The sequence below is a fragment of the Ananas comosus genome, linkage group 25 (genome assembly GCF_001540865.1).
Source record: "Ananas comosus cultivar F153 linkage group 25, ASM154086v1, whole genome shotgun sequence".
NCBI classification, from domain to species: domain Eukaryota; kingdom Viridiplantae; phylum Streptophyta; class Magnoliopsida; order Poales; family Bromeliaceae; genus Ananas; species Ananas comosus.
This window is the reverse complement of record NC_033645.1, coordinates 3329729-3351826: the sequence shown is the minus strand read 5'-3', so window position 1 is coordinate 3351826 and position 22098 is coordinate 3329729. Positions and strand designations below refer to the sequence as shown.

At 37.1% G+C, this 22098-nt stretch overlaps 3 protein-coding genes across 3 annotated transcripts; 2 read left to right on the top strand and 1 right to left on the bottom strand.

Annotated features, from left to right (window-relative positions):
* Positions 2323-4757, top strand: LOC109728957. Its single transcript, XM_020259526.1, has 2 exons — positions 2323-2827; positions 4083-4757. Exons 1-2 carry the CDS (start codon positions 2755-2757, stop codon positions 4394-4396), a joined length of 387 nt encoding a protein of 128 aa, XP_020115115.1. The 5' UTR covers positions 2323-2754; the 3' UTR covers positions 4397-4757.
* On the bottom strand, positions 6186-7171 carry LOC109703658 (uncharacterized protein At4g13230-like). Its single transcript, XM_020224364.1, has 3 exons — positions 6954-7171; positions 6764-6871; positions 6186-6652 (listed from the first exon to the last, which is right to left on the bottom strand). Exons 1-3 carry the CDS (start codon positions 7074-7076, stop codon positions 6467-6469), a joined length of 417 nt encoding a protein of 138 aa, XP_020079953.1. The 5' UTR covers positions 7077-7171; the 3' UTR covers positions 6186-6466.
* LOC109703742 (cyclin-dependent kinase inhibitor 4-like) lies at positions 16337-19749 on the top strand (the record flags this gene model as incomplete). The annotated part of the gene is made up of 3 exons (XM_020224465.1): positions 16337-16686; positions 18814-19017; positions 19259-19749. Coding segments are annotated over 3 exons (624 nt in total), but the record flags the coding sequence as incomplete, so codon positions are not given.

Genomic DNA, 22098 nt, shown 5'->3' with positions numbered 1-22098 from the left:
GCAAAAAATGACTTTTCTATTTACTTCAATTAATGGATTAAAACAGTTTTTATAACAAATGTTCATATATATATATATCAGATTTTGTTTAGCCGTGTGATACTAAAGTTCAACACAAGTATATATATATAAAAACAAAAACTAAAAACACATTTACTGCTACGTACTCTATCCTTTGATTTTGTTTTTGTTTATATACAGAGACAGCGCGAGTGCAGGCGCATGCGCACTGCGAGCCCTTACCCAAGTGCACCGATGATTACTGCAGGCGTTATTGCGAGAAGCTAGGGATTCCGACAGACGGCCACTGCGAATATAGCGGAGGAGAATATCTCAATTGCTGCTGCCCCCTCAATTAGTTTTCGCCATAAAAGGAAGCATGTTCTAATATGCTCGAGCTGTTTTCGTTATGAGTTTGATTAATAAGCTTAGATCTTATTATGTCCTCTTTTTTCTTTTTACCTAAATAAATGGTGGAGGCTACAAATTAAGTGAATTAAATTTGAGTTTCTTCGTTTCTCGTTTGATGCATGGCTTTATATTTTCCATAATACAAGTTTTTGCAGGCAACCTCCTAAATTTATTTCTCGATCATTTAAATATTAAACTTTCATTTATTTTTTTCTTTTTTGTATTTACAAATTGACTTGACCAAGTACTCCTTACAATCTATTGGATTATTCAAATAATTTGGTCGACTAACATACACATGTATAATGGGTTTTCATATTAATCTATGATACTATTATTAGGGCTGAGAATTTAGGATGATGATAATATTATTTTTCGCATGTTTTTTTGTATATATATAATAATTTGTTCTGTAGATGAGAAAGTGATCACACCGACCTTCTTGTTCTACCAGAATTTTTCTATTTTAATCGCTAAGTCACATGGAATTGTGGGAATATTATGCCATGCTTTAATCCACTCTATTTTTGTGCTAAGTGCTTAAAAATTAATAATAATAATAATAATAATAATAATCTCAGCCTAGTCTTTTTATCTTTTAAGCAAAGTAACATGTAACATGTAACATCACCCTATAGCTCATGTTTCCACAAATGTTAATTCCTGCGGAATTGTGATCTCTCCTCATTAATATCTCCGTAACTGTGGGCCACGTGGCACAACAGTGGCCGTCCAACCCCTTCCCATGGCCCTTCAGTGTATTTCAAAGTTTAAGAGCCGTACAATGTTGAACCAACCTAACTAGTGGTAGGCTGATTATGGATTTGTGGTTTGAACCCAAATTCAAATCCAAACCAAGTCCGAGATAGAACTGGTCGATTACGTTAATTCACGATGGCTACGGTCAGTTATACAAGTAGACACACAAATTATTTTTAAAAAAACTTACATATGATAAAATATATATATATATATATATATATAAATTAAAATTTAGAATTTTAATTTATGATAATCATTTTTCATGCGACAAAGTAGTTTGAAACTTGTGAACACAAATAATAAATTTTACTTTACTTTTTATTAAACTTTAATAAATGGCAATTTTAGGAAGTAACGTTTCTCCGTTCAAGAATAATAATATCTACCACCACCGCGTCAAGAGAAGCAAGGTCATTTCGGTCATTCCGCGAATGGCATTTCGGAAATTACCGTCCATCCCCAGGGCCATTTGTATTACCCACCAATCTATAAATAAGGTCCACTCCTATGCGGAGCCCCTCTCCCCACCAAATCCCTCTTTCTCCCTCTCCTCTACATTCATTTCTCTTCCCCCCTACCCCTTCTCTCTCTCTCTCTCTCTCTCTCTCTCAAACTTTTCTCTCTCTAAAACTTTTCTCTCTCTCTAATCCTCTTCCCAAATTACCCCTCACCTCGCCGGAGCCCCGCCGCAGATCTCGTCCGTACACCCATTCCGGTCATCTCCTCCGTTCCCGATCTCGATCCCGATCCCGATCCCGATCCAGATCACCTTCCCCCCTCCTCCGCCACTTAATTTCTTTTTTTTNATATATATATATATATATATATATATATATTAAAATTTAGAATTTTGATTTATGATAATCATTTTTTATGCAAAAAAGTAGTTTGAAATTTGTGAACACAAATAATAAATTTTACTTTACTTTTTATTAAACTTTAATAAATGGCAATTTTAGGAAGTAACGTTTCTCTGTTCAAGAATAATAATATCTACCACCACGGCGTCAAGAGAAGCAAGGTCATTTCGGTCATTCCACGAATGGCATTTCGGAAATTACCGTCCATCCCCAGGGCCATTTGTATTACCCACCCATCTATAAATAAGGTCCACTCCTATGCGGAGCCCCTCTCCCCACCAAATTCCTCTTTCTCCCTCTCCTCCCCATTCATTTCTCTTCCCCCCTACCCCTTCTCTCTCTCTCTCTCTCTCTCTCTCTCTCTCTCTCTAAAACTTTTCTCTCTCACTAATCCTCTTCCCAAATTACCCCTCACCTCGCCGGAGTCCCGCCGCAGATCTCGTCCGTACACCCATTCCGGTCATCTCCTCCGTTCCCGATCTCGATCTCGATCTCGATCCCGATCCCGATCCCGATCCCGATCCAGATCACCTTCCCCCTCCCTCCGCCACTTAATTTCTTTTTTTTTTTCTTTTTTTAAAAAAATAAAAAATTCGTTTACTTCTTTGACCCTATCTTTTTGGAGTCATTCCCTACGCGCCCCAGCTCCCCCCTTTCACCAACTTTTTTTTTTTTTTTTTTTTTGTAATTTTGTTTCTCTCTCCTGCTGACGTGGCGCACGATGCTGAATCACGTGCTCGGGGTGGTGGTGGCGCCGTCGTCGTCGAGCAAGAAGCGCAAGGAGCGCGACCTCGGCTCGGGGACCGGCGCGCCGCCGGTAGCCGAGCAGATTCCGGCGCCGCCGCAGCTCAAAGCTGAGCCGGATAAGACCGGGAACCGGCTCCTAGCCGGTTACCTGGCGCACGAGTTCCTCACGCGCGGGACCATCCTCGGCAAGGCCTGGGACCCCAACCCCAGGGCCCGATCCCGAGCCGAGCCGAGCGGGGAGCGGGGCTCCGCCAAGGCGCCGCGGTCGTACGCCGACGTGGCGCACCTGCTTCTCACGGATGGGGCCCACGTCCCCGGCGTCCTCAACCCCACCCAGCTCGCGCAGTGGCTCCAAATGTAAGGTACGCGTGGCCGAAACCCATTCGCTGTTCCCATTCTTCGGGGACTCGAGAGTAGAGAGAGAGAGAGAGAGGCCTCTCTCTCCTCCGCTCCGCTGCGTCGCACGAATCTCGAGGAAGCGAGTGACCCGAGGTAAACAGAACGTGAAGGCCAAAAAAAAAAAAAAGAAAAAAAAAAAAAGAGAGAGGAGAAGAGTATGGTCGTTCTTTTTTTTTTTTTTTTCCTTTTTTTTTTTTCACTTTTTTTTTTTTTTCTTCCTGTTTTTGCAATTTTGGATTTTAAATTTCCCTCTTATTCGGAAACTCGTGTTGTAAAATGAAGCGACAGTTCCATGAACTCGGTGTTGTTCTCCTCTTATTATTGTCTCTGTTCTTTGTTCTCAATTCTCGTGCAAGCGCACGTGCATGAAGGGGTACTTTTTTTATAGCTTGTTGAGAAAAAGTAGCAGCTGTGACTCTGTGCGTGGATGTGAAGTATGATTTATTGTTTGGTCACTGATGTTGGGGAATGCGAGAGACAAAATAACTCACTCATTTAAAAAATAAATAAATAAATTTAGCTGAACATATAAATAATTTGATTTTGAAATTAAAATTTCGGATACGAACCATTAAACTTTTGTCACGTGAAACGGTTGGTGATATCTGATCTATTGCTTATATCGACAATTTTTAGTCGATTTGGACTTTTTTTATTTTTGGTTTTTGTAATAACAGTCTTTTGCAGAGTGTTTTGGTAAAGCGACGTATTTAAAGCTTCTGATGTGGCGGAAGCAGAAATTAGATTTGGAGTCTCAAAGGAATAAGTTTTAATTTGGCATTTTTAGAAACAAGTTTTTCTAAAAGCATTACACTCTTCATCAAACAACATTACAATCTATTGCCCAAGGTAGATACGCTTAGTCCTATTTGATAATTATGTCGTCTCAGAAACTCTTGTCANGCTCGGGGACCGGCGCGCCGCCGGTAGCCGAGCAGATTCCGGCGCCGCCGCAGCTCAAAGCTGAGCCGGATAAGACCGGGAACCGGCTCCTAGCCGGTTACCTGGCGCACGAGTTCCTCACGCGCGGGACCATCCTCGGCAAGGCCTGGGACCCCAACCCCAGGGCCCGAGCCCGAGCCGAGCCGAGCGGGGAGCGGGGCTCCGCCAAGGCGCCGCGGTCGTACGCCGACGTGGCGCACCTGCTTCTCACGGATGGGGCCCACGTCCCCGGCGTCCTCAACCCCACCCAGCTCGCGCAGTGGCTCCAAATGTAAGGTACGCGTGGCCGAAACCCATTCGCTGTTCCCATTCTTCGGGGACTCGGGAGAGAGAGAGAGAGAGAGAGAGAGAGAGAGAGGCCTCTCTCTCCTCCGCTCCGCCGCGTCGCACGAATCTCGAGGAAGCGAGTGACCCGAGGTAAGCAGAACGTGAAGGCCAAAAAAAAAAAAAGAAAAAAAAAAAGAGAGAGGAGAAGAGTATGGTCGTTCTTTTTCTTTTTCTTTTCCTTTTTTCTCTTTCACTTTTTTTTTTTCTTCCTGTTTTTGCAATTTTGGATTTTAAATTTCCCTCTTATTCGGAAACTCGTGTTGTAAAATGAAGCGACAGTTCCATGAACTCGGTGTTGTTCTCCTCTTATTATTGTCTCTGTTCTTGTTCTCAATTCTCGTGCTAGCGCACGTGCATGAAGGGGTACTTTTTTTTATAGCTTGTTGAGAAAAAGTAGCAGCTGTGACTCTGTGCGTGGATGTGAAGTATGATTTATTGTTTGGTCACTGATGTTGGGAATGGGAGAGACAAAATAACTCACTCATTTAAAAAATAAATAAATAAATAAATAAATTTAGCTGAATATGTAAATAATTTGATTTGGAAATTAAAATCTCGGGTACGAATCATCAAGCTTTTGTCACGTGTGACGGAAACGGTTGGTGATATCTGATATATTGCTTATATCGACAATTTTTTGTCGATTTGGACTTTTTTTTTATTTTTTCTTTTTGCAATAACAGTCTTTTGCAGAGTGTTTTGGTAAAGCGACGTATTTAAAGCTTCTGATGTGGCGGAAGCAGAAATTAGATTTGGAGTCTCAAAGGAATAAGTTTTAATTTGGTAGTTTTAGAAACAAGTTTTTGTAAAAGCATTACACTCTTCATCAAACAACATTACAATCTATTGCCAAGGTAGAGACGCTTAGTCCTATTTGATAATTATGTCGTCTCAGAAACTCTTGTCACGAGAATTTCCTAGCAGCTTCGGAAGTTTCAAATTGAAACATTTTTTTTTCCATTTTCGACTACAATCTCCTCCTTTGTAACATAAGTTCAAGAAATTTCTAATTGCCGAATATTCTCTACGAGCAACTGAAACCAAAAGTAGATCGGAGGGCCAAATAGGGCCCTGGTTGTGTTTCATGGCTAAAGTAGTATTTGTTTGTATTACTCATTCTCTTGGTAACATTTATTGGATCAAGCTGGTTCTGAAAAAGGTGATGTTACGAGCTCGGTTTTTAAGTTTCAATCCATTACGTACTTCTCTCCATAGTGCAGGTATGTGAGCTAAGGAATTTAGGGTTTCTTTTTCAGTTGTTAAAGATGTTGTATCTAATTGATCGTTTGGATAATGGTATTTTCTCTGATCGCAACATGAGATGGAGAGATGGAGATGAGTTTAAGAATATTCAGAAATTATATAATTACTTAGGAATTCATAGCTTAATGGTATCATTTAGAAGACCAGGCCCAGTTACATTGACACAAATATTGTGTGAAACAATAGTTGTACTCCAAAAGTTTAAACCTTTAAAAAACGGTGCTTATATATTTTTATATTTAACACTTTTCTCGCGTCTGGACTTGAGACTTTTTTTTTTTTTTTGCAAAGCCTATGACGTAGACTTGATGAATTAAATAAGCGAAAATTAATAATGCTAGAAGCTGTCGTGACTCGAAGTCAAGATCTCCTACTCTGATATCATATGAAACAAGTATTATATTCTAAAAGTTTAAGCTTTTATAGAATAGTATTTATATATTTTTATACTTAACGCAATGATTCACCGTGTCCTTATTTAAAATTTATACTAAGTATCAATGAGAAAAGAAGATAACATACTAGTAATTCACCCCACCTCCTCAGCGACGAAGGCTGGTAGGTGCGGAATCCTTATTTACATAATAATTAGATGCATACAAAAGATCAAAATTATAAAAAGAAGTTGCAGAACGCTTGAATATATATAGTAGCAGCAGTAGCAGTAGCAGTAGCAGCAGCAATAGTAGTAGTAGTAGTAGTAGTAGTAGGAGTAGTAGGAGATGATCGTCGTCGTCGTCTAGGGAATTAACCGATTAGCGATTCTTTGTGTTCATGGCGCGCTTGACGGTCTTGGCGTTCTCCTTGATGCTCTCTCCGGTCTCTTCCGCAGAGCCGACGACGGTGTCCTTAATCTTCTGGGCAGTCCCTTTGGCCGAGTCCCATGCATCCTGGGCTACCTGCTTTGCTCTGTCCCCAAGGTCCTGTGCTGTTTCAGAAGCCTGCTCAATCTTTAATTAGTACAATATATATTCGAAAGTTTAAACTTAAAATAAGGGAAAAAAGAGAAGATGTTACTGTATGGCGTGGCATCGTTCTGTAACTCATTTTACCTGGCTCGCTGCTGTGCTAGCAATCCCCCTCGCGTCCTCGGCAGTTTTCTTTAGTTGATCTCCCATCGTTTCTGTCATCGGCTTCTCAGCATCCTCGCCCCCAGGGCTCTACAACATTTTTCAAAAAAAAAAACAAAATAAGCTACTTAATTTTGTCTCCTTTTTAACTTAAGAATATACATGCATATACCTGGAAGGTCTTTTGAGTGCTTGTAACCACTAGCCTAACACTCCTTGGGCTTCCTTGGGCCGCTAATGGGCCGACCCTGAGGAAGCACTTGGGGAGGGCCCATGTAAGCCTCATGCTTGCCATAATATTTATAATATATAATATATCTCTGCGTCAAAATTAAATCAAAATAAAATAGAAGGGCTCTGGTGCAAAAAAAAAAAAAGAAAAAAAGAAAAAAAACGAAGAGGGTGATTTAATTAATTAAAGAGCTCGATCGGAGCTTTGTGAATGAATTGTTGTACGCTAGTACTCTTCTCATTTGTGTATAAATAGTTGTGGTTGCGGCCTCTAGAAAGATGCCACGTGGCACCACGTGGCATCTTTCTAGTGCTTGTGGTTTTGTGTTGGGTGGGACCCAGTATTTCCGGGCCGACCCAGTGTTTTGCGGTTGTTTCGAGCTTGACCTTTTCCCTCTTTTTTCTTTTTCTTTTTTTTTTTGTTGGGTTAGTTCTTGTAAATTGTAATAAACCGGTTTGATTTTTAAAAAAGGGCCGGACCGGGCCGGGCCAAAAATCCAATCCAGCTCGATAATTACTAGCCCAACTATGTTTCTCTCGGCCTTCGGAATGTTTTGGAACAAGCTAAGGTCGCCTTTTGTAGTGTTGTTGTATCTTTATTTATTTATTTAAATTTAAAAACAAATTTGGATTCTGCAGATGTAAAAAAACATTGCAGAGAACTAATATTTTATGAAAATTACTAATATTGAATGGAACATAAAATAATTAAAATAATAATAAGTCAATAACCATTTTTTTAAAAAAATAAAAATAAAAATCATTTGAGGAGGAGGAGAGTCGTGGCGTGCGGGGAAATCGGGGGCGCACGAGTGAAGCGTAAATTAATTACAAAAAAGTAGATCGCGTGGGGGCTCCCTCAAGATTAGCGTGCCCACGTGTGGATCATTAATCTCATATCTTTTTTTTTCTTTCTTTCTTTCTTTTTTTTTTTCTATTTTTGGGTTCCGTAATCCGGACACTGTGGTACGTGCTCAGATAAAAAAAGAAATTTAAATAAATGACGAATAAACTCATGCATCGGGAAATGTGCGAGCAGAGAGAGAGAGAGAGATAGAGAGAGAGAGAGAGAGAGAGAGAGAGAGAGCAGGCAGCACTTGTTGTGGGTTTGAGTGGCAGCCGTCGCCCCCACATCCACAGAGAAGGAAAAGAAAAAGCTGCTCTCATTCACCATGTTCTACGCTGTCTTCTGATCACCACCTACCCCTCTCTCTCTCTCTCTCTCTCNCCTCTCTCTCTCTCTCTTTCTCTCTCTCTCTCTCTCTCTCTCTCTCTCTCTCTCTCTTATGAAAAGATGAAGTGTTACTGTATACTGTGTGTTTGATAAAAATGTATAAAAGTTTATGTGAGTTATGAGTAAGGTTACTGTACTCGAATGAACACAGATCCATTTATACTTATAAATTTTTAGCTATTTAATAAATGAATGTGCAGTTATGATGATAGTGGTCTCCGCTTAGGATAATAGTGATTTTTTAGAATTGAATAGATGGTTGATTAAATAATATGACCTAATGGATGAAAATAGTCAAATGGATAAATCTAACAGTCGAAAACTTATAAATATAAAGAGGATTATACTTGTCGAAGAGGACTATACGCATAAAAGAGTATACTACTGGCTGGACTCATGAATTATAAGCTATTTTAATTCATTATTTTAATAAATTTGTTTTCAATTCCAACTTTTCAATTGGTTTCATTTATGCTATTTGACCGCTCTTTGGATATAAATTTTAAGTTATTCATTATTTTAATAATTTTATAATTATTTAAATTATATAAAATATACTAATTAAATTTATAAGCATAAATAATTTATTTTAATTTTAAAGTTAAAAAAATTATCAATTCACTCAAATCAAATAAATTAAAAGTTGGGTATGAAAACTAAAATTTTTAAAAATTTAGATTGTCAGAACAAACTGAGTAATGATTGGGGTAAACTCTATATATTTATTACCTTAATTTTTAATAGATAAATTATAGATTCTATTTTTTATTGTTAAATTTCATTTCAAGTTTATGATGTCCTATATACAATGATATAGATAGCTAGAGCTAAAAAAAAGAACTAGAAATAGCACGGCAATAGCATGTTTTCAGTGTACCAACTTCTCCGGTCTCTTCTTTAGCCAACGCCCACTTCACATCGAATGATTGAAAGAGATCTTGTAGAGAGAGAGAGAGAAAGAGAGAGAGAGACACGTCGCAATTCCGAGGGATGCATAAACAGAACAAATATGATTCGATAAACACTCGTCCCACTATAGAATTCACAATGTTAAACTTGAACGCACCCACTATTGTACGGAATACACCAATACAATGGTCGAGCATAACTTGCCACTACAAGAATTCCACTAACCGCGATAATCAACCAATACTCTTCTATCACAAGAAATCAATCAAAAAAATAGAAACAAAATAATTATGAATTCTTCTTCTTATATGAAAGTGGAAATTACGCTCAACTCATCTTGGTTTTCTTTCAGCATAAAATAATTACATGTATGTTGACTCATGAAGGAACTGTCAACTCTCCTATGTATTAACTCACTCATAATTCTCATAAAAAGACTAAAGGATACTTCTAAAAGTATTAAAAAACTCATATTATTACCGACTGTTCCTAGAGCAAGTGGCAAAGGACTTGGTGATTGGTACTCGAGACCCAAGTTCGAATTCTAGTTGATTCATATTTCCAGTTAAGTTTATTTTTAAATAAAATAAACGAAGCGAATCGAGTAGCGTGCTACCTATCTCTCTCAAAAAAAAAAAAAAAAAAAAAAAAAACTGATATTATTCTAAACCACGGTAATAGCTTTTGCAAAAAGGAATAAATAATTTACAATAAAACTAAAGGACACACTTATTTTAAAATCAATAAATATTAAATAAATAAAGGTTTCATACATCAATTACAAGGATGGTACCATAGAGAGAGGCAACAGGACTTAATATAGTGCACGTGACATCCTTAAGCACACCACTCTATCATATCCTTTCTTATACAAGACCTTTTTTTTGTCTCTGCTATATATATATATATATATTCTAACGGTTGAAAATGATCAAACACGTAAATTTAATGGTAAAAAATTTATAAGTACCAAGTGTTTAGTACTTTTATAAGTATCGCCGGACTCTCTCTCTCTCTCTCTCTCTCTCTCTCTCTATATATATATATATATAAAATTTTTTGTAACCCTTAGTTGCAATTATTAATGGCATAACCTGCTAATGCGTCATTTGGGAGATCAGAAACGGCACGATCTGTAGGAAGGCTCAGTCAAATTCTTTTCTCGCCATCTACAAGATTAAACAATTAATGAATCTGTGGGGCCAAATTCTTTCAGCAAAACAGCACTAACAGTCTACAAGATTTTATACAAGTTTTTTTTTTTTTTTTCATGTCCGTCTTGTTTGAGACATCATGTGGCCTTACCCTTATAGCTCAATTCATCTTTTCAATAAATAAAGCAGGTAATATGTTATCTTTTCCTTAAAAAGAAGAAGAAGAAGAAGAAGAAAATTTTAAGGCTTATGTTGCAAACAAAACTTAAATGCAATTTAAAAGTTTGTTAATGGTTCTATAGCAACACTGTAAAACAACATTATTTGATCATCTCCACATGGTGTTGCACAGCTGAACCAAAAGCATATATATCCACAAGGAAAGAGATTTATATATATTCTACTTTTGTTCCTTTTTTTTTTTTTAATTCATGGAACTCTTGTTTGCTTCTCTGTCACCTGGATTATCTTTTATTGCTAAACAGTAGAGGGAACAGTACCTTCTATAAAATCCATCTGAGTCCCCTCTCTGTGCTTTTATCTTGCATTGTTTAAATAATTGACTAAGAAACAATGCCTCTGCCACTTTCAAATATTGCGGACTCAATTTGACAGAAATTATTATCAGTGTCAGCAACTACTATTACTCTTTCTTATACAAATTTTCTCTTTTTTCCCTTTTTTTTTTTTAAAGGAAAATCATGGACAGATAGATGCTTGGCAAAAGTTTGTGGTGTCCCCTCCACTAATGATGGTTTTGAAATTGACACTCCCAACTTTAAATTACTTCTATTCTAACCTATATTTGAATGTGTCCATTTTAGTTAGTCCATTAATTAATTTGTTAGTCGTTAAATTTAATATTTTTGACACTTTCAGAAAAAATACTATTTCATAATTTTTTTTCTAAAAATAGAGTTAAACAAACCTTTAAGAGTACATGTAAAAAAAAAGTAAATTAAATTTTACTGTTTTTATTTTATTTTTGTGGCATATCTTACACATATCCCTATAAGAGATAACTCATATATATGGTCAGTTTAGCTTTACATCCAAATTGATTGGCAGTACAGGTTACAGATGCATGATTTTTCAAATGTCAAAATTGTGTCAGATACTGTAGCTCTCTTTCTATCTAAAGCATTCGAGTTATATAAACTCATTTGAAATGTAGCCCTTATTCTTAGACACACACACACACACACACACACACACACACACACAAAAAAAGGGAACAAATAACAGGACTTCAACTTTCCTTGCATGTACATTTATATTCTTGCAAACAAGACCTGGAAAGGAACATCTGCTGAGGATGAGATTCAGATGCAGAACATGTCCCTGCATTTATTTGCTATCCCAATCCATCTATATATGTCTAACTTAATTATGTTAATTACTTCAATCAAAGCATTCCAGTGGATCATAACTGTGTTAAGTACTATTTGTTGCTCATGTTTTCGCGCGCTTACTATTTGCAATCAATTGAAGTAACTAGCGACTAAGATTTAAGTTTTAAATTGCAATTTCTAAGCGTGCTCTTTATCGAATCTAGAGTTACAAAATGATCGGTGCAGGCTGAAAAATACTATGGCAAGTAATTTAGTTGCAGATAATATTGCACGGAAAAAGAAAAGAGAATGAATAGATCAAGAAGAAAGAGAAAAAAAAAGTTCAAACATATTTAAAATAAAATTTTCATCAAAACAGACTTCAACCTTATTTTCCTATTCAATTTTTTTGATTTTAAAAATTTTGTAATAAAAATATGTCTAATTTTAATTTAAAACTTTCAAAACTATATTCCTAATTTTTTTTAAAAAATACTTTATATTAAATAATCCTAGAAATCTAAAAAAAAAAAAAACTCTAAAACAAATTAGCTAAAATAAAAGTTTTGAATTATAGTAAATTTTTGGCTGTATTCTGCAAATTGAAATGCGGAGGAGAGAGGTAGTTTGCAAATGCATATAATATTAAAAATTTATAGAAAAAACTTAGGCCTTAAAAATTAAATTTAGAATTCAATTTACATAAGATGACTTGGAATCAAACTTTATTTATTTAAACACTATATTATGTCTCAAGACCAGCAAAAGCTGGTAGCAACTTCCCACGGGAATTTCTTAAATGATATATATATATATAGAGCTAGGCTACTATACTATCTATAGTACCGAGTTCCGGTACTATAGTGTTGGTTTTCGATCTTAGGGCATTCAAATCAACGATCCACACTGTTAAAACTGATCTAGGGTATTTAAAGTTTCTAGAAATAAAATTTTATATTTTTTCGACATAGTTTACTTTATGATCAACTATTTCAAAATTGTCAATTTTCAATGGCTATTATGACGAGTTTGGAGTTTAACGGTGTAGAAGAATCTAAATTTCTTCAAATTTTGATAGAAAATACTTTAAACTATATAGATTAAGGTTAACATTCTTGATCTTGAATTTAAAAGTCCTATGCTCAAATTTTAAAGATTATTCAATTTCCACCGTCCATTTTGATATAATTTATTTACTAAGTAAACGATATCGAAAAAAACTAAAATTTTATTCCTAAGAAATTCATATACCCTAGATCATATTTAACGGTGTGGATCGTTGATTTGAATGCCCTAAGATCGAAAACAAACACTATAGTACCGGAGCTCGGTACTATAGATAGTATAGTAGCCTAATTCTATATATATATATATATATATATATATATATATATATATATATATGTATAGAATTAGGTTGTTATACTATCGATAGCACCGAGCGCTTGATATTATTAGATTTTTGGCCTTTAGATAAAAAAATATACGGTTAAGATGATGTGAGCCACCTAGGGTTGAGTAAGTCCGACTGGGATACTATCGATAACATCAAGCGCTTGATGCTACCGAGTTTTCTATCGTTAGATTTAACCCTTTAATTATTTTTATCCGTTAGATTATACTATTCAACCAATAACTCACTCAACCCTATAAAGTCCACATCATCGTAACCGTATATTTTTTTATCTAAGGGCCGAAAAATCTAATAGCACCAAGCGCTTGGTGCTATTGATAGTCTTCCAGCCTAGTTGTATATATACATATAGGTACCGTTTGGTTCGGGTATAAGCAAGAACTAGCTATTACAAGGATAGGTACAAGTATAGGGATAAGAAAAATAGCGTTTGGATGAAAATTGGGTTGTTCCCGAGGATAAGAAAAATATTAGGAAGTTTTATATAGAAAATGGAGTTGTTGGTGGGGATAACCGAGAACTACTATTCTCGGGTAAAAAATTAGCGTTTGGGTATAAAGGAGGGGATAAGGGCTTATCCCTATCCCTATTCCCAAACCACACAGTGCCATAGAGTCCGGCTGGAATATTATCGATAGCATCAAACGCTTGGCGCTACCGAGTTTTATATTGTTAGATTTAATCATTTAACTATTTTTATCTGTTAGATTATACCATTCAAACGATAACTCACTCAATTCTAAAGAGCTCATATCATCGTAACTGTATAATTTTTTATCTAAGGGCCGAAACGTAATAATGGACGTAACTAAATATTTTTACCCGTTAGTTTTAAGGATTGTACAGTTTTTATTCATTCTTTAGGATTGACGTGATTGATAATTGATTTTGCCATTTATTATATGAAACCCAACAAAATGGATGTGTGACATAATAATGTCTAATAGATAAAGATGAATCTAAATGCATTCATAGTGTTAAATGCCATTCATAGTGTTTCCATATAAAAGCTGATAGTTCCTGTACACATTAAAATATCATAAATTTGCATCTTTTGTTATTTAGTTACTAGAAGGGTACTGCACAACAATAGTCCTAGCACATTAATTGTTGTAATCTTGAGATTCCCTGCAAAGTGACTCATACAAATCATATTAGGGAATAATAAATTTGACTTAAACTTACTCATTTAGCGAAGAATAGTTTGTAGGGATCAATTAAAAATGACACTTAATTCAAGTAATAGTAATAACTAAATCCGCATGTAAAAAAAAAAAACAACAACAACAACAACAACAATTCAACAACGCTCTGAGATATATACGTTACATAAAGACGATTAACTAAATAAAAAAAAGATTATGAGATTATGGCTATATTCGTACTGTTAATTCAAAAAATTTTGGCCCTCGATTGTGATTCAATGTATAAACTAGAAATTTTGTCTTAATACCGCTTAGCTTGTTCAATATACCCTTGGGATTTGTATGCATGTACGGTGGGAAAGTATTTTCAATTTTGAATTTCCTATCCAAATAAATTAATCACATTTAGTTCACTTAAAAAATAGATTATTCTTTTGGCTCCTTAAAATGAAGGCATTTTCTATTACTTGAGTTGCATGTATGATTGATTTTAGGCTAAAATATAGAATTTTTTTTTTTTGTAAATACTCATTTTTTTTATTTTTTCTGACTTTTAAAAGCCAATATTTGTTTTTTTTTATTTCCAAAATATTTTCAGAAGGTACGGCGTTAATAGAAATAACAAATTGACCAAATTATCCTTACTTTTTCTATAAAAAATTAAAAATTTAATATATTTTTTTTATTTTGATGAAAATTTTTCATATAAATTATAAGAAATGAACAAAATAATAATAAAACCTGGCAGAGGAGGATTAATGAAACAACTTGAAAATATTGAAGTTTTTGAAAGTTAGAGAAGAAAAGCGAAAAGTTGGATATTTATAAGAGAATTTTTTGTAATGTAGCCTTAATTTAAAGCAACATTGTAGTGATATCTCATTCGGAGTTGAGGTAAAAGTGATACATTGCGGTAGAAGTAACATTTCAAAGAATTATAGTAAAAAATAAAAAAAATTAAACGTGATAAAATTTAGTTACATTGTACTTATTTTACCAACAAATTGTTCATGCTGTATAGCATACTATTTGTATAAAATCTCGTTACATTATCATTATTTTGCCGACAAACGGTTAACACCACCTAATTTAGTAGTATTGATATAAATTCTCATCGTACTGTCGTTATTTCACCGACAAACAGTTAGGCATCATAAAATGTAATAAAAAAACTGTTAACGTAGCCCGATATAGTACTAATATAAAATTTCATCTTGCTGTCGTTATTTTACCGACAAACCGTTAGGCATGACGTAGCGTATTTAAAAAATACGCTTTAGATTCGCATGCATGCAGCAATTTATTACACGATCCGCTGATACACATGCATTTGGAAAATGAGTAGGTAAAATTTGAGCCACTAAACAAATCCTTAATTTGAGGATATAATTTCAATTGTCATTTATTTGAATTAAGATACAGAGTTTTTGTTATAAATTAATCACCTGAATAAGTGACCAGTAATTCTTTTTTTCAGAAAAAGAAAAGAGAATTTGTTTTGTTCTGAAATTACAAGAATTGTTTTGGTTTTTTTTTTTTTTTTTTTGACTGAAATATCCTTTTTCAATTTGAAAGTACAACAGCCACCTTCCTCCGCCTATTGTCTCTCTCCTCTCTCTCTCTCTCTCCTACAAATACCCCTTCACCCCTTCCACACACACACACGCTCTCTCTCTCTCCTCACTCTCTCTCTCTTACATCACATTTTCCTCACCTCTCTCTCTCTCTCTCTCTCTCTCTCTCTCTCTCTCTTCCCCCTCGTGTGGGTGTCGCTCCCACACCCCTTCGCTTTGGTTTCTTCGCATCTCAACCCCCCACCCCTCTCCCTCTCTCTCTCTCTCTCCGTTGCGACACTGGGTGATCTGATTCTCTCTCTCTATCTCTCTCTCATTCTAGGGCGCTTTCTCTCTCTAGAGAGCTCTCTTTCTCTTTGAGCCGTTTGGGTGCTCGATCCCTGTTCTCCGATCGCTCCTTTTTGGGTGAAAATTTGAACTTTGAGCTTCTAGATCGGAGTTTTGTGGGGGGAGGGAATGGGGAAGCTCACGAGGAAGGGGAAGGGCGACGGTGACGTGGCGGTCATGGACGCGCCCCACCACGCCCCCGCATCCCTCGACGTACGCACCCGCGCCAAAACCCTACCGCCGCCGCATCCGTCGACGACTCCTCCGCCTACCTGGAGCTCCGGAGTCGCCGCCTCCAGAAGAACTTCCCCGGCCCAGCCGCCGCCACCGCCGCTAGGGCTAAGCGCGGCCCGAGCCTGCTAAAGCCTAGCTCGCACGCGAGCCCTAGGGCCGGGTCTAGCCCCGAGGTGGAGAGCAAGCCGAGCGAGCCGGAGGTGGTCGGCGAGGGGAATTCGGGCGCGGCGGAGCCGGTGCTTGTGAGAAGCGGAGTTGCGGTGGAGGAGAAGAGCTTCGAGAGTTCGCCCGAGATCGATGCGGCGATCGAGGGGTCATTTGGGGATAATGTCCTCGACATGGAGAGTGGCAGGTGGGTTTGTTTCTTATTTACATTTTAATTATGGGTTTTTTTTTTTATTCTTTGCTGTTGCTTTTTTTCTGGGGCCTTTTTTTAAAAAAATTATTTCAACATCCATTTTTTTTTGGGTATCGATAAAAACCAGATTTTTAGCGCCTCTTTAATTTTTTTTTTTTTTTTTTTTTTTTTTTTTTTAGATTTTTTCGGCTTCAGGGCACGCTTTTTCCCCTCCCCCTCATTCTCTTTTCGGTATATATTGCTTTAGGGTCTTCTTAAAGTGTTCATTTTTCTTAAGAGAAGGTAAAGGAAGAATCCGTTTCGTGCTTATGATTTTATTCCTTTGCTTATTTTGACCGGAATTTGGCTTCTTGGCATCATATTTTCAGATTACATCACATTACTAGTTTCCTTGTGCCTTCAAAATTCTCATCTTTTGATTCAATCCCTCTGTTCTTTCACTTTTTATTTCTCTCATGTGTTTTTTTTTGGTTTTTTTTTTTTTTTGGTTAATTTGTTAAATTTTGGTGCAAAACGAATCATTTTTTTGTAACTATAGTGCCTTTAAAAAGCTATTTTTTAGTAAATTAGTAGTTGATAATTGATAGTATGAAGATTCTGCTCTGTTTCTGTGCAATGAGTAGTGAGGAGTGGAAGAGCCCTTTCTTTTCCTGTTACTGGGTTTACCTTATTTGACACCACCTGAATTTATTGCCCTCCTTTTTCCCTTCTTCATGCTAGCACTTTGTGTCAGTTCAATTCTCTATAGGTAGTGGAATCTCTCTGCCAAATATGTTATGCAATTTTTCAAAAAAATAATTGACACATCTAACATGTTGTTACCAGTGTTTGAAAACCAGAGATCATGAAAGGAAAACCTTTTTTTTTTGGTTCAAAGTGGCATAAAAATAAGACGCAAGTAATATATATAATTGAGCTCCCATGCTTTTAAAAGTTTCAAGTTATTGATGCTTATAAATTTTCGGTCCTTGAATTAAGGAATGTGTGGTTACGATGACAGTGGTCCTAAAGGTTGCGTGGGTAGTTGGTTGAATAATATGATCTAATGGGTGAAAATGATCAAAGGGTTGATCTAACGGCGGAAAACTAACAAGCACCACGTACTTTGTGCTTCTAAAAGCACCGTAGCCGGACTCTCTCTCTCTCTCTCTCTCTATATATATATATATTTATTTATTTATTTATATTTGAGCTGTAATAGCCTTAGTAGTTTATTTATAAAGATTAAATTGTGGCTGCTTATAGAATGCAGTGCTCTTCTTGGACTGTGAAACACTCATTCTATTTTTTTGATTCTCAAACGGGTAAACCACCGGGCATGGCTTGACCTTTTCAAGGTCAACCCGCCGAGTAGGCGGTTCTATGTTGATTTTTAAATTTATTGGCTGTTTTAACTGGACCAAACCGGCCTTCATACCGGTTCTTAGTTAATCTGGTCCAACCGGCCGGTTTGGTCCATCCGGCTAAATGATGTGTTTTATGCCTTTATGGTTAGCATAACCATTTGTTATTGTCCGCATCCTATCTCGGACCAACTTCCATTTCTTTGCAGTCATTTACGCTCTAACTATATTGCATTCTGACTACTGCAGTTTGGATTTGGATTAAGCATGAGGATTTCAGTAACAGTACGCCTCTAATTAGTGGGAGATCATCTTCCTGCAGTTTCTGCCTCATTTTAAGTTCAAGTTCTTCCGCCATTTTTAGACTTACACTGGTTCTACGAAGAAGCCAAAATGAGCTTCCGATTGGAGCGAGGAAGTCGAAATAAGCTTTGGGCCATTTAACTTCTTCCTTCGGATAGAAGCTGTTCGGAGGAATTTATTAAAACGAAATTTGCGCTTCATCAAATAACTCTTATCTAACAGCATTTCTATGTCCATTCCTTCTTTCTTTAGGGAACTATGATTAGCGGCAAGTCTTACTGTTTTTAGATTTGGTCACCTGAACCAATCTGTTCCTTAGTCCTTATTAATTACATTCCGGTGACAGTGATTATTCTGTGATTTCCAGCTTGCTTGTCTTAATGATCATGTTTAAAATAATTTTACTGTGCTTAACAGAAATAAGAAATTATAACTAATTTTCAGGAGGTTTTATGCGCTAAATTATTGGCTGTAGGAAAACAAGGGAGAGCACCCCGAGCAGTCTGATTAGGGATCCAGCAACTGTAAGGACTCCCGGTTCTTCGACCAGGCCTGCCAAGTCAACCCCTCGCAGGAGCGAGCCAGTGACGGCTGCGGAAAAAGTCATCCCCTCTGACCAAGAAATTGAAGATCTGTTTGCCAAATCTGAGAAACTCCACCAAAAAGATTTTGCGGAGAAGTATATATTGCTTTTAATTCCAGGACATCTTCAATTCTCAATAGTATAATTTTGGCCAGGACGAAGTCATTTATAGTTCAAACAGATGATTTGGCTTTTCTCTGAACCCAAATGCTTTTGTCGGAGCAATTCACCTTTCGCGTGGTTGGACAAAAGATTATAGACTCGGAACCCTTAATTAATACGATTAGTCAAATTTACCTCTCGCTAACTTACTAATATTGCTTCGCTGGTGTTTTAGGTACAACTTTGATGCCGCAAATGATAAGCCGCTCCCCGGACGCTATGAATGGGTGAAACTGGATCCCTAAACATAAAAGGACCAGTTTTCAGAAACTTCTGCAATTATCTCTGCCGTGAGTTTTCGCCAACGGACGGTGGGGAGGGCAGGGTGCGGTGGTGGTGTTTGCCGCCCCTTTAAATTATCCTTCTCAACCCAAAAAAAAGGGGTCAATAGTAGTTCTTTTTTACTTAAATGCTTAGACATGTAGAGCTTTTAGGAACCTCAGGTCTAAAACCGCTGTGATATAAATGTTTAAAGGGTTCGCATAGTGGTCAATCAGCTTCTCTGAATGTTTCTAACATTAATGCCAGATATTCTATCTGACTCTGCTGTGGGGGTTGTATATGATTATGGGGGAGTACCTTATTTTGTATCTTGCGTATACAGGTACTATATAAGGAACTCGATTTATCTCTTTCTGAATAATAATGACCCTAATTTTCTTTATATTCTATGCCAGCATATCTAATTGTTGATTTTTGGGGCTCGTATTTGCACCACTTTTCCTTCTACCATTTCTCTTTCACTGTAGAATAGTTTTTTTCTTTTTTTTATTAAATCTCATGGCTTTGCTAATTCCATGAGGTGTTGGTTTCTCTAATTGGTCTATTATACCACCATATACATACATATAGAGAGGAGCTGTAGAGCTTCCTTAAGGAGTGTTGATTTTTTATTGCTCCAAAAATTGGTGGTTGGCTTGGGGGAAGTGCTTTTCTGCTGCAGGGAAAGGCACAGCTTTTGGCAGGTGTTGTTTTCAGCCAAGGCTTGTTTATATTCATTTCACATTTCACTGGTCCTCCTGAGTCTGTAACATCTCCTGTACAGAAAACTTTCTCTGGTCAGGTGACAGCTTATTGTATTGTATATGTTTCTGTGTTGCACTGTTGCAGTCACTAGTAGCTATTTCATAACTGATCCCAAGCTCACTAATCTTGTTTTAAACAAAATTATCTATACCAGCTTCCAAACAAGCTTAAGCCTAACGTGGGATCGCGATTTTAGAAAGCACTCGTTTTCATACTTTGAAAAGCCGTAAAAACCTGGGACCTAGTGGCTATTTTATTTTACCTGAATTTCAGAGGAGTTTTTTTTTTTTTTTAAAAAAAAAACCAAGAAGCAAAAGTTTAATCAAATACTTAGCATGCAAAACAGTGTGAAGCAAAAGTTAATCAGCAGAATTATCCTGATGCCCCCAGAATAGAAGTTATCAATTTGCTCCTTGGCTTAGTAGCTTTATTGGAAAGCTGTTGTTGAGCATTAAAGTTCTTTCCAAGAGCTCATGCTGCTGGGGCACCATTCATTTTTTTTAAGCTTCTGCTGAGTCAAACATGCCCATGTACCGTTAATTTACTTTCCATCCTGAATCCTGGCTCAAAGGTTTCCGCTTTTGCGAAAAGCGATTTTTGGTAGCAGGATGGGCCTGAATAAAGAGGATTACTTTATTTGGATCGGTTGGTAGATTCGGGACCCAAAGTTTATCGTTTGGCCTTTTTAGTATTGAGTGGATAATCAAGGGGACAGATTCAAACGAGAGAGTTAGAATCATTATATGGCTTTGTTGTTCCCGCCATCTCCTCTCCCTCGCCCTCGTCCTCCCTCCGCCTCATTCAAAATTATCAAAAGAAAAAGAAATATATTTTTATTAATAAAATCAAAAAATTTGAGTGTGTTTTTGGTAGTCACTGAATTTATTTGAAATCACGTTAGACTGTCATTAACAATAACCACCCTAGTAAAAGATGCCTGGTAGTATGGAAGAAGGTTTGTAGGAGCAAGAAAGAAGGAGAACTAGGCATCTTAGACTTATCCTTGATGAACCGCGCTCTCCTGACCAAATAGCGGTGGAAATTCCATATGGCATCCCAACTCTTATGAAACAAATTTATTCATACTTTGTATTATCGTAGAAGAGGACCTTTAAAGGAGGGCAAATCCTTTAAACCCCTATCCTCGTGGTGGAAAAGCGTACTATGCCAGAACAAGATCTTCAACTGGGGTTTTATCTTTTAAGGTTGGGGATGGGTGTATTGTCGATTTTTGGTCACACCAGTGGTGTGGGGATTCATCTCTACAAGAGACCTTCCCCCAGGTGTACGCGGTGTCCGCTAGTAAAAACTTAAAAATCGCTCAATGCCGGGGGAACAATGGTTGGGATTGGAAGAGGAAACCAGGGGACATCAATATGTTTGGGTATGGCCTATGCCCTAGCTTTTCAGACCTCGTTGAGCGAATATCCGCTTTTCGACTGGAGCAGAGACCAGACGGTGTTTAGGGTTTAGGGTTTAGGGTTTAGGGCGATGGAGCCAAGACAGAAAATTCGTGGTGAAGTTGACCTATATGATGTTGAGTGATGGAGGCATTAGGGACGACCAAGCGGACAAGATTTGGCAACTTTGTATTCCCCTCAAAGTTAAAGTCTTTTGTTGGCTCGTACTTAAGAAAAGTCACCTTACCGCCGATAACCTTCTTAAACGAGGTTGGACCTGAAACATAGCCTGTGTGCTATGTGGGGTGGAGGAGGAAACGGTGGATCACCTTTTTACGAGTTGTGTTTTTATCAGGTTTTTGATTGTGTCAACGGTGGACGATCACCAACCTGACAATTTGGGGGACGATGTACTTTTTGTCTGGGATAGGTGGATGGAGTAGAAAGGAAATAGTTCCCACCGCCCTAGGTTAGCCAGACTTGCAGCTTGCTGGTGGTTCCCCTGGAAGGTCCGGAACGATGTAATTTTTAGAAAGGCCCATGCTAACCCTCGAGCTGCGATTCACTCTATTAACCTTTGGATGAAGCT

Coding starts and splice junctions, on each gene's coding strand:
- LOC109728957 (XM_020259526.1), top strand. CDS start 2,755: ATGCTGAATCACGTGCTCGGGGTGGTGGTGGCGCCGTCGTCGTCGAGC.
- LOC109703658 (XM_020224364.1), bottom strand. CDS start 7,076: ATGGCAAGCATGAGGCTTACATGGGCCCTCCCCAAGTGCTTCCTCAGG. Junction 6,872..6,953: donor GCACTCAAAAGACCTTCCAG/GTATATGCATGT, acceptor AAAATGTTGTAG/AGCCCTGGGGGCGAGGATGC. Junction 6,653..6,763: donor CTAGCACAGCAGCGAGCCAG/GTAAAATGAGTT, acceptor AAGATTGAGCAG/GCTTCTGAAACAGCACAGGA.